General features: G+C 38.6%; 1 protein-coding gene across 1 annotated transcript in view; it reads right to left on the bottom strand.

Moving 5' to 3' along the window:
* Positions 1-15969, bottom strand: part of SUGCT (succinyl-CoA:glutarate-CoA transferase) — a 324796-nt gene that overhangs the window by 39949 nt on the left and 268878 nt on the right. Inside the window, exon 13 of the mRNA XM_065752744.1 lies at positions 12813-12876. Coding sequence (XP_065608816.1) covers positions 12813-12876 — 64 coding nt within the window. The remainder of the gene's footprint in view (positions 1-12812; positions 12877-15969) is intronic.

The raw sequence follows: 15969 nt of genomic DNA on the forward strand, positions 1-15969 counted from the left end.
AGTAAAAATCAGAAATTACAACTCTAATCTTTACCCTGCTAATTAGGAAGGTAGCAAAGGTAAATATGCTACCAACATGAAAATCTGTGCTCCACTTTATCTTCTTTATTCCACCAACTATGAATAAATGTAAAAACATAAAAACTGGACTGCTTGCCAAAAAAAGTCTCCTTTGTCAAACTGACTGATTCCTAATATGTTATTTGTTAGGTGGTGAAGGCTGGATTTAAAAAAACGTGCCCATGTAAAGGAAATAACAGAAAAGCACACTCTTCATTTAATCACATAAACACCTGGCTTGAACATACAAAATAGTAAGGAGCGCATTCACATGATCAAATATATGAACCACTAATATAACTCTGTAGAAAGCAACCGGCTTTGCAAAGAGATTTTTTGTGACATACTCTAAGCACTTCCACAAAGACGTATGTCCCAGGAGACAAAGCACACATGAAATCATACTGAAAAACAGACTGCATGGATAGAAAAGCTAGGAAGAAATGGCTGCATGATGTTACCAGAACTTGACCTGGCTCAAAAGAAAAATCTCTAGCTCAACTAAAAATGTTACAGCCTTGTTCCCTGAGAAAGAGAAAACTCCCAGATATAACTCTGGTATTTAGTGTACTCCAATAGTTTTCATCACAGATTTACTTGTATAGTAATTAAAATCTCGTAGTCAGTGCAACACAAATCACTTCAATACACCGCATTTTTTTTACTGTTAATCTTGTAATTTCTTAACATCAAGTTGCTATGAACTGATATAAGCTTGCATAAATATGTCTGCGTTCATAAGCTGGGAAAAACAGACGTGTGCATGCAGTTGTGTTTTCAATACATACAAGTTAGGACAGTGCCACTGGAACTAGGTATTTGTGCATGCTCAGCTTTCAGATTTTGTTTGCTCCACATTTCTCTGTAAATTGTAGAATCGTAGATTCACAAGGTTGGAAGGACCTTCTAGATCATCTTGTCCAACCATCCACCCATTACCATTATTTCCACAAGCTACTAAAACATATCTTGTAGCTCCTCATCCAGAAGCCTCTTGAACTGCCAGGGATCATGACTCTACCCTGGGCAGGCCATCCCAGTGCCTAGCCACTCTCTGAAAGAAAAGTTTTTCCTTATGTCCAGTCTAAACCTCTTCTGGTACAGCTTGTGAGCATTTCCTCGGGTCCTGTTTGTTGCCTGGGAGAAGAGGCTAAACCCCTCCTCATCACAACCTCTCTTCAGGAAGTTGTACAGTGCAATGAGGTCTCCCCTGAGCCTCCTCTTCTCCAGACTAAACAATCCCAGCTCCCTCAGCCACTCCTCATAAGACTTGTGCTTCAGACCTCTCACCAGTTTTGTTCCCCTTCTCTGGACACATTCCAAGGCTTCAATGTCTTTCTTGTAGTGAGGGGCCCAAAACTGAATACAATACTCAAGGTGCAGCCTCACCAGTGCTGAGGGGGATGATTACCTCCCTGCTCCTGCTGGTCACACTATTCCTGATGCAGGCCGGGATGCCATTGGCCTTCTTGGCCACCTGGGCACACTGCCGGCTCATGTTCAGCCAAGAATCAACCAACACCCCCAAGTCCCTTTCCTCTTCACAGTCATCCAGCCACTCATCCAAGCCTACAGCACTGCATGGGGTTATTGTGGCAAAAGTACAGGACCTGGCACTTGGTCTTGTTGAACCTTATCCCATTTACTTCAGCCCAGTGAAACAGCTTGTCTAGATCCCTCTGGAGGGCCTCCCTACCCTCAGGCAGATTGACGCCACCTCCCAACTTCATGTCATCTGCAAACTTACTGAGGGTAAGTTACTGCCTTTCTTCACAACTACATCTGATTTTATGTTGGGTTGTTTCTAAAAACAGCTTGAAAAGGATATTTATAGTTTGTTCTAATCTGTGTACCTTAGTCTCATTTAATCTCTACATCCAGTTTAAAACCAATGAAGAGCACCTTACTTAAAGAAAAGACAATTTAAAACTTTCGTTGACCTGTCACAGGCACAGTCTTGAAGCAACTTTAATATAAAGCCACAAAGTGGCACCAAATTTTAAAGCTCTTTCAGTTATCAATATATTTTAACAGAACAATTATCTGCTTTTTAAAAAGGTAAAATTCCCTTTTCTAACACTAGGCTGTGTTCAGCCTAGTTTCACACAGCCAAAGAAACATGGATTCGACGTCATCACCAAGGACACTGTTCCATATCTCAACAGACCCTGTGTTAGAAACATTTTTCTAAAAGGATCTTGACCCAATGCCTTATGTTTTCAGTAGACCTTAAAATAACTAGTTCACAACTGTTGTGTCTTGGTTTAAATCTTTCACACAGAGTGACAGAATGGACAAGCCAGTTTTATTTGCCAAAATTTTTAAAAACACCATTTGCAAAACTAGATCAAGTTTAGTGAAAAACTTCATTTAAATAAAAATAAGGAAAAAAAAACAAATAAAATCACAAACAAAAACAAACAAAGAAGCAAACAAACAAAAAACCACCCTCAGGCTTCTCTTTCCACATAACACTGATAAATATAAACAACTTAAAAAGAATACCCACAATAGAGACTGGAGCAGGAGGTAACTAAATCAAATCTAGGTACAGATTATGAAACTCAAATCAAAGAAAGTGAGAAGAAATTGGAATGGAGTCTGGGCCAGATCTGTTCTTCATGCCCTATGGTATGCTCACAGTGGGTTGAATACATCATGCAGGCTGATGCTGTTGCCAAACCTGCTGTTTTCAGGAATCGAGTACACACAAAGGACCTATCAGTCAGAGTATGATAAACACAAAGATACACATTCACCCCTAAGGAAACTGATAGGAAATACTTCAACTAGAGCTGAAATTAAACAAAGGCAACCCATCTTATGAATACAGAAAAGAATTTTTTGGTCAGAAAAAGAAATATAATTAAAACATATAATTACATTCAATCAGATGTACAAAATGCAGCAAAAACACAGTTACTCTGCTGTTTATCCCTGATATTTTCTGTTAGTTCTTCTTTTACAATACCTTCCTTAAGTTTCCTTTTATTTTTTGCAGCCAAAAATATTACTCCATATACCTGTACACCTGCAATTTTTTTCTGTCTATATGCAGAACACAGACTGCAATATAAAAGACAGAGTTACAAAGCTGCTGTGCTTTTCTTACACAACATACCTTAAAAGACCTGGGCAAATTACCCAACATTGTTTGCCAAAAAGTCATCCAGATGTGACTTCTGTCATGTAAGTACTTTCACAGGGGAAACACAAGTAGTTAAAGCTCTCACATATGTGAGAAAGACACGAATAAGCCTAATTGCTCCACTATAAAACTAGCTAACTTTGGATTAGGAAAAAAAGAATGCAAGTTTGTTGTTTTTAATAATGAGTCTGATCAGGTATTTAAAGAAAATGACAGATACTTGATGAACTCTCCATCTCTTGAGAACTTTTGGAAATAAGATGTGCTACAGTCAAAGACACAAAAGGTGAATTCATGAAATTCTATGGCCAATTCTGCAAGAACACAAACTATGTGATATAATGGCCACTCCTGGCCATAAAGTTTTTCAGTTTAGGTTCACATAAAACAGCTTAAGTCCAATCGTGCTTTCCACTCACGGGAAGCGGTGCCCGGGTCAGTGTGACATGGAGGAAACACAAATGAGGATTAGTATCCTCCTTATCCCAGGGACTAAGTAAAATCGTCTAAATGTTTAAAACATATTTTTACATTTAATAAAACCAAACTTTTTAGCTGACAGTGGATTCGTTTCCATATCCAGTAATTATTAAAGATCATAAAGATATACTTACAATTTATGGGTGTTGAAGTAATTTGGCTGTTTTACAACGCACACGAGGCATGAAGATATATCTCTACAATCACACACCTTGAACTCCACGAGCACCTGGTTGTGCTTGTTACAGAATAAGGGCCTGTTACTGTTACTTGTATAGGAAGAAGTGGGAAATGAGTTTAAACAGAAAAAAAAATCCTTAGTTTTAAAGAAAGCTGAGTTCTAGGACTGTGGCCATCAATGTGAAATTAATGAGTTTATTCTGGATATTCAGGTAATGTTTTAACTTTTCTTTTTCCCATCTAACAAGGTGATAGATTACTCTCTGTAAGGAATTGCTATGTCTAACTTAAAGGAAATACAAAGGACATGCAAAGAAAGCATTCTCCAGTAAAGTATTATAACTGATCAACACTGAGCCAAACTTCAACCACAACTGTACTCAACTTTGTTACATTATGTACTGAGTGGGAAAATGCTCTCAGTTCCCAGTGAAGCATTTTTATTTCATCTCCCAGTACCAAAGCATCAAGTCCTGGAAAGGAACATGTGAAACATGAAAAAAACACCTTGGATTGCCACATATGTGCAAAACTTGGGCTTCAAAAACCTCTGGTCTGCCACTATGAGAGTCCAGATGAGAAAACATCTTCAACAGCCTATGCCTGAGGAGCACAGAGCACTGCCCAACATGAGTGCAGGGCACATGGTACCTACCCTGAGCCTGTGGGAAAGATGTCCACTATTGATTCATTTCCTCCAACAACTAGGAGGTACAAAAGTAGGTAAGAGAGAGGTGTCTTTTATTCCTTGAAAAAATAACTTTAGAATTATTAGTTGTGGCACAAAGATTGCTACAGGAGATATAATAAATTTTAAAATATACAGTAGAAGAATGCTCTGGACACACATGACAGAGGAAGAAAACTACGAAGGTGATTATTAATTATGTTATACCTTAAAAGAAACCTTAAAGGCTCCACATAACAGTATCAGAGATTAAAAACACACACTAACATTTTCTACATAATACGAAACCTAAATCGTAATCGTAAACCTATAACATATTCCTCACTATTCCCACCATCTCTTTTCTGCTTTTGCAATCAATATGAATATATTGTTTATATATATATATATTAAGATTTTTTGAAGTATTTGAAGATAGCTAAGTGAGCTGCTGTACATCATTTCTGCCGAGTTCCTGTAATGGTCCTGAATTCCTCAAAATTGAAATCAGTTCTGTGAATGTAAAAGACATAAACAGTCAGCGCTGATGACTAAAAAAGGTGAATGAGGTAACGGTAATGCCGGTGAAGCTGTTGGTCTCCAATGTGCCATAAATAGTGAAGTGAAATTAAAATTTTTCAATCAACATCAGTTACGCACATGCGTATACACACACGCGTGCGCACAGATGCATATGGTAAAGCAGCCTGATGAGAAGCAGACAGGATCACAAGTTCAAGCAGAGGTTCTTGGAAAAAAAAAATAAAAAAAAAAACCATTGTTGGGCTTTTTTTTGTGTTGTGGTTGTTGTTTCTATATGGTGGGATCTCCTAGAGGCAGGAAATGATGGACTGTAGTACAGACTTCCTTAATTTCCTGCAAACTTCTCCCATGCAGAAGTCACTTTTCTCTGTCACATATCTAAGCCCTACCAAAGCTTCCCTCAGTATACATCCATAAAGATAGTATTATATTAACAGACATATCTGCTGAGCAAACAAACAGAAATGCCACTGTTAATAACTTTTAAATGCACTGAGAAAGTAAGCATAAATATATACACATAAATATATAGCATTTTTATACAGACTTCATTTCCTTAGAACTCCAAGCATTTTAAGCCATTATGATCTGAAAAAATGCAAATGATTCATAAGGTGAGACACAAAGAGAGTTAAATTATTTGCACAAGGAAGGGAAAAAATCTGTAGCATTATAAGGGCATCTTATTAGATTTCTTGTTTCCTAGTCTTATTCCTTAAAATGGTTCTTCTAAGAGATTGATGGAAATTAGTCTCCATGGAACCATGACACCATTTAATGAATCATACAACAGGAAAAGTCTATCTCTGAAAAAAATTGTCTTTCCTGTTTCAGTAGTATATTTGTAATGTACAGTGACAGGAGAAGACCGGAAATAAGGACATTTCTCCTGAGTGGGTTGATTAATTAACATGAATTGCCTGAATTAAGTCCAAGAAAGCAATGCCAAGGAGTCATTCTGAACTGTTTTCCTAACTGAGGCTGGATCTGACACATTATCTCAAGAACACAAAAGGAAATAAAAAAGCCAGGTATAAAACTGCCCTTTCAGAGCAATGGAGACATTCTTGATGCAGATCATGGGCCAGAACTCGGGAAATGAGGATAAGGAGAACATAGAATATGAGTACTATCAAAACTAAGAATAGCTGTTTTGTCTGGAATTGGTGTTTTACATGATTTCTACAGTTATGTTATTTCCTGTTTGATGAGAGATGATTCTGAAGCGTGGGCTAATATCCAAACCTCCATTCACTAAGGCCTAGAAGGGATCAGAAATAAGGTTTCTTTTGCAGAATTTCTTAATAGCTAATAAAGTAAATTCGATGAAGTTTGTCTTTTTCGTTTTTCCTTTTTTTTTAATAGTTATATTACAAAAAACAAACAAACAAAACAAAATAAAACAAAAACCTGGCTTTTGACTATAAAAAACAGCTGGTAACTTTTAAAGTCATAATTAGACACAAGAGCTGATAATATTATTATTTGAGCCTCCTAAAACAGATACAATATATTATAATGGAGAAGGTTTGGGAAAGACTGCACAGCATCCGTTAGCTTTTTCTCCAAAATCAGTATGAGTTGGTATCCATTACACTCCACATAGCAACTCAGAATAAATTATGCTGTGGCTTCTGGAAATTCACTTGCTACTATGCTTTGGAAATGTCCATTACTCCTTGGCAAAGGAGTTCAAGGTTGATCCAGATGCTAAAGCTTGAAATTCCTCAACTGTACTCTGTCTCTGTGCTACCCAGCATCATCTGCAATGTGGTACTCCATGAAACATGAAACATCTCCCCCCATCTTTTTTTTTTTTGCCCTCAAAAGTGCTTTATATACTCTACATCTCTGATCTCCTCCCCTCTGATTATTATCCTTTACTGATAGTTCAGACTATCAGGCAGTGATAAGGTCACGGACAGAAGTCAAAAATGATTTCAGGTGACTTGGGAGTTGATGGAGCAGACATACATCTGTATTCCTACAGTGGCAGGAAAGGACACTGAGACAACCAGGAAAACCCAGCTTATAAACACATGACTGAGAGGCTGGTGCAAATGCAAGAATTTTGGGTTCTTTGATCATGGGGTGGTCTACTCTACACCTGGCCTGAGATCTGCTGATGGGTATCACCTCCCTCAAAGGGGGAAATGGATCCTTGCTCAGGAGCTGACAGGGCTTGTAGGGAGGGCTTTAAACTAGATACGAATGGAGAAGGGAATAAAACCAGGCTCGCAAGAGATGAGTCTAGGAGAGTGGTAAAGGGATTAGGCATGAGGCAAGCAGCTCATCTGAAGTGCATCTACAGCAATACACACAGCATGGGCAACAAACAAGAAGAGTTGGATGCCATTGTGTGGCAGGCAAACTATGACCTAGTTGCCATTATGGAAACATGGTGGGACCACTCCAATGACTGGAGTACTGCAATGGATGGCTACAAATTCTTCAGGAAGGACAGGAAAGGAAGGAGGGGTGGTGTTGTGGCTCTCTGTGTTAGCGAGTGCTTTGGTGCTATTGAGTCTGTGGCTGGGGATGAGAAGGTTGAATCCCTATAGGTAAAGATAAGGGAAAGGGCTGACAATGCAGACATCCTGGTGGGGTTTTTTTATAGACCGCTTAATCAGGATGAAGTGACAGATGAGGTGTTCTATGAACAGCTGGCAGAAGCTGCACAATCTCCAGCCCTTGTCCTCATGGGGGACTTCAACTTCCCTAACATATGCTTGGAATATAACATAGCACAGAAGAAGCAGTCTAGGAGGCTTCTAGTTTGTATGGAACTTCCCTCTGCAGCTGGTGAGCCTACCAGAGGAGCTGCCCTGCTAGACCTGCTGCTCACAGAGAAGATCTGGTGGGAGATGTGGAGGTTGGGGGATGTCTTGAACAGAGTGAACATGAAATGGTAGAGTTCTCGATTCTTGGTGGAGCCAGGAGGGGGGACAGCAAAACTGCTACCTTGGACTTCAGAGGGGTGGACTTTGAATTGTTCAGGAGACTAGTTAGGGAGGTCCTCTGGAATCCAGTCTTGGAGAGCAAACGGGTCCAGGACAGCTGGTTGCTCTACCCCTGTGCTGCAAAATGATCCAGTGAGAAAGAAGACTGGCACGGATGAACAGGGAGCATTTCTTGAAGCTCCAGGAGAAAAAGAGAATCTACCTCCTGTGGAAGAAGGGACAGGAAACTCAGAAAGAGTACAAAGAAGTTGTTAAAATGTGCAGAGAGAAGATTAGAAAGGCAAAAGCCCAGCTTGAACTCAACCTAGCTGCTGGGGTAAAAGGGAACAAGAAACTCTTCTACAAATATATCAACAGTAAGAGTAGGACCAAGGAAAATCTCCATTCTTTACTGGATGAGGCTGGAAACATGACCATTGAAGATGAGGAAAAAGCTCAGGTTCTCAATGTCTTCTTTATGTCTGTCTTTAAGTCAGACCAGGTATACTCAGAGTACTCCCCTCTCTGACCTGGAAGTTTCAGTTGGGGAGCAGAATAAGCACACCACAATTCAGGAGGAAATAGTCAGAGACCTACTACTCCACCTGGACTGCCACAAGTCCATGGGGCCGGATGAGATTCACCCAAGAGTGTAGAGAAAACAGGCAGAAGTGATAGCTGAGCCACTTTCCATCATCTATCAGCTCTCCTGGTTGACTGGCGAGGTCCCAGAAGACTGGAGGCTTGCCAGTGTGACTCCCATCTACAAGAAAAGTTGTATGGAGGATCTAGGGAACTATGGGCCTGTTAACCTGACCTCGGTGCTGGGGAAGCTTATGGAGCACACTGTCTTGAGTGAGATCACACGGCATGTATGGGACAGCCATGGGATCAGGTCTAGCCAGCATGGGTTCATAAAGGTCAGGTCCTGCTTGACAAATCTTATCTCCTTCTATGATCTAGTGACCCATCTGGTAGATGATGGAAAGGCTGTAGACATGGTCTACCTTGACTTCAGCAGAGCCTTTGACATTCTCTCCCACAGTATTCTCAGGAAGAAGCTGGCAGCCCATGGCTTGGACAGGTACACTCTTGGTTGGGTAAGGAACTGGCTGGAAGGCCGGGCCCAGAGAGTGGTGGTGAATGGAGTTAAATCCAGCTAAGGACCAGACACAAGTGGTGTTCCCCAGGGGTTGGTACTGGGGCCTGTCCTTTTCAATATCCTTACTGCTGACCTGGATGAGGGCATTGAGTGCCCCCTCAGTAAGTTTGCAGGTAACACCAAGTTGGCTGGAAGTGTCAGTCTGTCTCGGGGTAGCGAGACCCTACAGAGGGATCTGGACAGGCTGGATAGCTGGGCTGAAGCCAATGGGATGAGGTTCAACAAGACCAAGTGCTGGGGCCTGTACTTCGACCACAACAAACCCACACAATGCTACAGGCATGGGGCAGAGTGGCTGTGGAATTACTCAAGAGCTAAGTTGTTCAATACAGGTGCATATCTTTGTCATTTGATGAATTGTCATATATCATATATACAGTATATGCAATACTGTAAGAAATTCTTGCTTGAATCCCAGAGGTTTGACACTGTACAGCGCTCACTGTTCTTTGCAGAACTGATGCATCCAAATGTAGGATTACACTGATTAGACTCTTCTAGCTCCATCTCTGAAGTCATCTAAGCTTTGAAGTCAACCAAAACTTCATCACCTTTAGCTTAAGGGATGACCTCCAGGATGGTGAGCAGCTGGAGCACTCAACTGAAGAAGCTGAGGAACAGAGGCAGGTTTGACCGTGGTAGAAGGTTGAGCTTGCTGTGCAGGCTCACAGGAACCTGATGGAAAAGAAGTGCTAGGATCTTTACAACAATGCATGCTGGGAGGATAAGGAAAGGAATGTTCAGACTGGATATCAGGAAACTCTTTTTCACTGTGAAGACCTGCAGACAGTGGATCACATACTGTATATATGGTATATGACATTCACAATATGACAAATATGTGCATCTGTATTCAACAACTTAGCTCATGAATAATGTCAAATCAACATACTGTTGAAGGAATATAAGAATCAATATCCTAAAATGCATTTTTTAAAGTTAATTTAATTTTAGGAGCGAAAGATATCAAATTACAAGATCTGTATCTCTCCTATCATCAATACATATTTTTAAAAGAGAATGAACATAAATACTTTTTATAATGTAACTTCTATCATTTCAGTTCTGTCAGCTATCTGGTACCTTAGAATGTGCTTATAAGCATACATTATATCATACTAAGAATAAATAAATAAATAAATAAAGAGACAAGAAGGAAAGCATTAGGCGTGAATAGGAGTGAAAAGAATCCAGTTCAGCAAACACATAAGGAGTATTTAAAACACATTTAAGCAAAAAAAGGATTATGAATCAATGAAGTCCAGTGTTACAAACATAGCCTGTATTAAAATCAGTGGGAAAATCCCTTAGTACTTCAACAAATGCAGCATCTACAAGTGAGGATGTGAGATGTGAAGCTACTCAGAAAGCCAGGAAGTACCAGCATGCACTCACTCACTAAGTGTATGACAGTGCACTTGCGACATTCCTTGTCTGTTCAAGTCTGACTTCTGTTAAGAGTTTTAAGAGTGATTTCCAATTCAATTAATACATATTAAAATCTGGTTTATATGGTTAAGAAATAGCAGTCATCCACTTCATTTTAGGATCAGAGTCTCTCAAGTCTCTTTAAGGAGGGATACTTCTATTTTACTTAACATTTTTCCAACATTCATACTAATATCTTCATTAAGCAACTCTGAAACAGAAACTAAGAGCTTAGTAAAGCCACCCTTTACCCAATACACATATACAATCACATCAAAGAAAAAGTTGTTTCTACTTTAAATAGTCATCAAGATACAGTTTGTCTGCTGGAGGTCTTGATAAAACACTTCCCTGTACTCTTCAGATATATCATTAATTCCATTACCTACCATCAACAGCAAATAGAGTCCTTGTGAAATCTAGTTTTAAGATAGAGCAATGCTGTCTTTCTGGTGATATCAGTGGGTCAACTCTGCTCACACTGAATGAGTGTCCTTCATCTTCCCTTCTCTTGTCTCTCCTCTCCTTCTCCTTCCATGCCAGAGAAGGAAGGATTTCTCCTTTTCCTGCTCAAATATGCAATCATCATTTCAGCCATCTGTTTCAGTACAACAAACTCTTCATAGAATCCCATCTAAATGGCAAATCATTGGAGATTAAGATGATTTATTTTAGTTTAGTGCAGTGTCACTGGTTTGAGTTTTAATAAAATAAAAAATAACTAAGGATTTGGGAAGTACTATGGCTTACCTATGTAAAAATTCCCTCTCTTGCCAATATTCTCTATCGCTGCTGACAGACATTAGAACATTCCTTTCATCTCCTTCCTCTTCTTGCAGTTTAACCTACCCCCTTAAGGAGTATTTGCTTTCTCTAAGATAGATTATACATTGTATGCAACATGAAAACCTTGCACACTTTCTCTACCACCTGCAAGGCTTTTCTGCCCACCTCTTTAAGAAGAATTAATTCAAAACCCTTGTTACTCTTTCCATTTTGGATAAATAAACCAGGATTACATTTCTGTTAGAAACTAAAACAAAAGAATCACTATTTCTAGATACAAGCATCTAAATTAGAGAAGAAAATTCTGAATACAGTCAAACACATTTCCAAATCTAGTGGGATCAAATGTAGAATGCAAACTGTGATAAAGAACAAATAAAAAGTATACAGATACACATACACAAAATACCCCCTCTGTTCATGAAGAAAGTATGATCTAATGTGGGAATAATTTCATTCAAATAATTCTTTCTGCATCCCTGTGTGACTCCAGGATGTGCAAATTAAGACAAATTTTATGGGTCAAATTATTCTTACCACTACATGTGCTCAAGTCAACTGAAATTGATGACAACTGGATGCTGTGTCAGAGAATGGAATTTGGCTCAGAAAGTCACAATGTAAGGAGAATATGTTATAAAAATAAAAATGGCACAGTGCTCTGAATGAGGAAGGAAACAATTCTTTATGTGGCTTGGGATATAGACAAGCACAGAAAATAAGGAAAAGTTGACCAAAGAGCTAGCAGATTGTTAGAAAAAGGTCAGCCATCAAAATAGAGCCAACCTCAAGGATCTGAATGAGGATTTTGTAACAGCTCCTGATGAACCTAACTAATTTCACAACTAACTCCAATGGATGTAAAGCTAAACTAGCTCAAAGTCCTGATCCACTTTAAAAAATATTTTACTTTTATGCTCCTTGGAAATTCAAAATAGCTACTTAAGACTTCATCATTGCAGAGGTTTCTGTCTAATTTCATTAAACAAAGTACTGTGATGAAACCTTTGGTATGAACTTCCCTTTTCTTCTCTCTTCATTTTTAACAACAGAAATGTCCCTAAAAGACGTCTGTGTAACTTGCAAAATAGACCTAAATCAAAACCAGATTCACATGTTCATGTAGACGATTTAGCAGTAATATTTCTAGCAGTGGGAGTTTGCAAATATTATCAAATCCATGCTCAAATTTTATGACAACTGGCCGATGAAAACCAGAAGCTATTTTGACACACATTTTAACCAATTTTTCTGCTACTGGAATGAATATGAGCACAAATGTCTTCCTGTTTAAACTTTTGTTCATTTGAGTGAAATGTGAAGATGTGTCATGTCCTCAGCTGAGTTCCAGAACTATTCAGGATGTCATGTAACATTTAATTTCAAGCTCCATTTAGAAAAAAGAATTAAACGTCTAACCTGGAACAGCTATCCTCCCAGCTGTTGGGTGATCCATTTCCATCACAAGTCCATTGTGCAACACCTATTAAAAAAAAATATATATATATACGCATATATATATATATGTAATTAAAAAACAAACAAACAAACATGTAGTTCCTAAACTTAAGAATAAAACCAATACATATATTTCCATGTCCTTTCAAAGAACATAAAAAGTCCAGGGAGCTACAGTTCATGTAATTTGCATAATTTATAAAATGAAAGTCCTGATGCTTGACATAGTTCTCTATGTATGCATTTCAATAAATACCTCAGTAAGACTTGACATGTCTAGCACACCTTTAAGCCCCAGTATCGAACATCAAACACAAGCAATTGAGCTGAAAGGACATCACACTTTCCACCACTGACAGATAATTGGTAGCGACACGGAATGAGAATTGAAACCTTTACCCACTTTCTCTTTTACTCTGTTATATGCATTACAAGCCAATGCATAGCTGATGCTCTCCAGTTTTCTTTGCTGTTATTTAGCTGTTTTTGAGCTCATGGTAGAACACACTATGCCGTGCTGCCACACTAGCCCTTACAAACACTGGGGAAAGGCATCATAATTTTGACATCAATTCTGATCTGTTTAGTAGGTATAACAGAACCTTCTATATGTCTGTGTGGGACGATTATTCATCACAATTTGCAATTCTGTGTTATTAACCTCAACCAGAAAACAAAGGTATGATATGAAAACTCTCAAATAACAAAGTAATTCATAACAATTTTACTATTTAATGGAATTCTACCTCTGAAGTAAAAAAGTGGACTTTTTTGTTTCCTCGCTTATTACTTTGACATCCTTCTAACATTGTTACCTTAATCACAGAAGTGGCATTTGTTTTCTAACATAAGTATCCTGTAGAGATAACCCTCCCATTAGCCAATTAGCTTTACAATATTTAAAAATAAAATAAGCTTTGTTGCTTATATACACTAACTATATTACATAAGAGTGCTGCTCTGAAAGTAATGCCTCCTGTTTAATTATGTTGGCCCATAATATCAGAGGCAGATGTTGGTGGTATAGCAGAAGCTGAACTGTCATGCCAATATTCTGTTACGTATTCTTGCCATGTGACAGACGGCAGCAGAAGGGCAGTCTGACAAACTCATGTCTGATATGGAAGTGAGTATAAAGCAATGGTGTGTCACTGAATTCCTCCCATGGGGAAATAAAAAGAAAAAATTGACATTCATCAACTCTAGCTGAACTTTTATGGAGCTCAAACAGTAGATGTGAGCACAGTGAGGCAGCAGGCAGTACATTTCAGCAGTGGTGACAGTAACAGTGGGCCATTTCCAATGGTGCAGATTTTTATGAGTGCAGCATGCAGACTCTAGTTCTTTACTGAAAATGAATTGCTAATGGTAGTGACAATGTTGAAAACTAGTGTTCTGTAGATGGAAATTTGATCAAACTTAAACAGTGTTATTTTGCTCTGCTTATCATGTGTAGCAATGAAGAATTCTCAGTCTTGAATTTCATCAGAAACATGATTGACTGACACAGGTCAGCAGATAATCTGGTTGAAGGGTACCTCTGGAAAACACCTAGTCCAGCCTCCTGCTTTACATGTGCCTACTGTCAACAACCAATCAGGACAGCAGCAGCTTTTCCTGAACATGTCATGAAATCCTTCAAGGATGGAGATTTTAATACTTCCAATTAACAGGCTCCTGTGCTGTGCCATGTTCCTAGTAAAACACATTTCCTAATACCCAGTCTCAACTTGCCAAATCTTTATTTAAGGCTGTTGCCTTGGGCTGTATCATTTTATACTGCTGTGTATCTCTGTTGATTAGCTGATAGCAGCTGTGGATAGCCCTGAGCCTCCTCTTAGCTGGACTGAACTAGCTCAGCTCCCTCCTTCTCCCTGTGTGCTGTTATCCTAGCAGCTCTCTGCTGGATCCACACCAGTTTCTCAGCAGCCATTCTGAAATGGGACGCCCCAAGTCTGGACAAAGAAATCCAGGGGCAGACGCACCAGAACCAAGAAGCCAAGCATACAGTCTATCTTATTCATGAGGAGAGTACGATGCCTACTCCTGTTTAGTCTGGCATTCGTTGTAACACCTGAGTTTTCAGCAGTTTTCTTAGCCCATCAGAGCTCTGCTTGTACCCATGAGTGGGCTTTTCTTTGTTTTGTTTTTGTTTGGGGTTTTTTTTGTTATTTTTTTCCTCTCCAGTGCAAGTGTTAGTTGAACCCTGTAAGAGCTATCAACTGGGAAAAAGAAACAGTGAATTGCTTGAAATCAGATTGTACCTAATTCTCCACAAAGAGTTAATGCAACAAGAGGATAAAGTATGTTATATATCTGATATATTTATATCATACTTAAGTACATTGATTACATTATACTACTGTTCTAAAACTACTTAATCCTTTCTCATAGTACAAACATTTTGAGGGAAGAAGAGACCTGGGAGTCTGATCCTGTAGTTCTTGCATAGTTTTAGTTATCTGTTGAGCCATTGCCATTAGCTGACATTAATAAAGAGTTTAAATACTTATTTTTTGCAGTATGTTCTATGAAAGAAAGAGTATAAACATTGAAATCCTACAGATTCCAGATGAACTTTTCCTTTATTCACATCTTTTTCTTCAAAGTATGCCCAGGTAGGTCTGGATACATATCCCACACGTTAGCAGCTTGTCAGTGTTACTCAGAATCCTGCTGAATTTTGTGCTGAAACTCACATCTTTAAAATGGAGAAAGACATTCTTTCAGAATCCTGCTATTGTCTGTTAAAAAGAATATTCTTAAAAGGAAAATATGTGAATTACTCATCTGCCTTTTTTTTTTTTTTTGCCCAAAGCAATTATGTAAAGTTTCTTAGTTGCATTCTGTGTCTCTGAAGCTGAAATTTTCAGATAAACAAAACCTGTTTTGTTTAGTTGGTAGTATTATTACTTAATAAGTAAAAGAGTAGGATCAAAGGACTTTTATTAAGAAAAATCAGCTAACAACTATATAAGGAATAAAGATTTTACACATGGAGTACAACAAATATCTCTGAAGAAATGTTTCAAGTGGCTATTCATATATTGTTCCAGAATTAATCTGGTAACCTATTTTCTTCAACTATTTTTATTACAAATTGAGCCAAAACACTTGT

Source organism: Cyrtonyx montezumae, unplaced genomic scaffold (genome assembly GCF_038088225.1).
Source record: "Cyrtonyx montezumae isolate F1298 unplaced genomic scaffold, pur_monq_1.0 scaffold_8, whole genome shotgun sequence".
In the NCBI taxonomy this organism is placed as follows: Eukaryota; Metazoa; Chordata; class Aves; order Galliformes; family Odontophoridae; genus Cyrtonyx; species Cyrtonyx montezumae.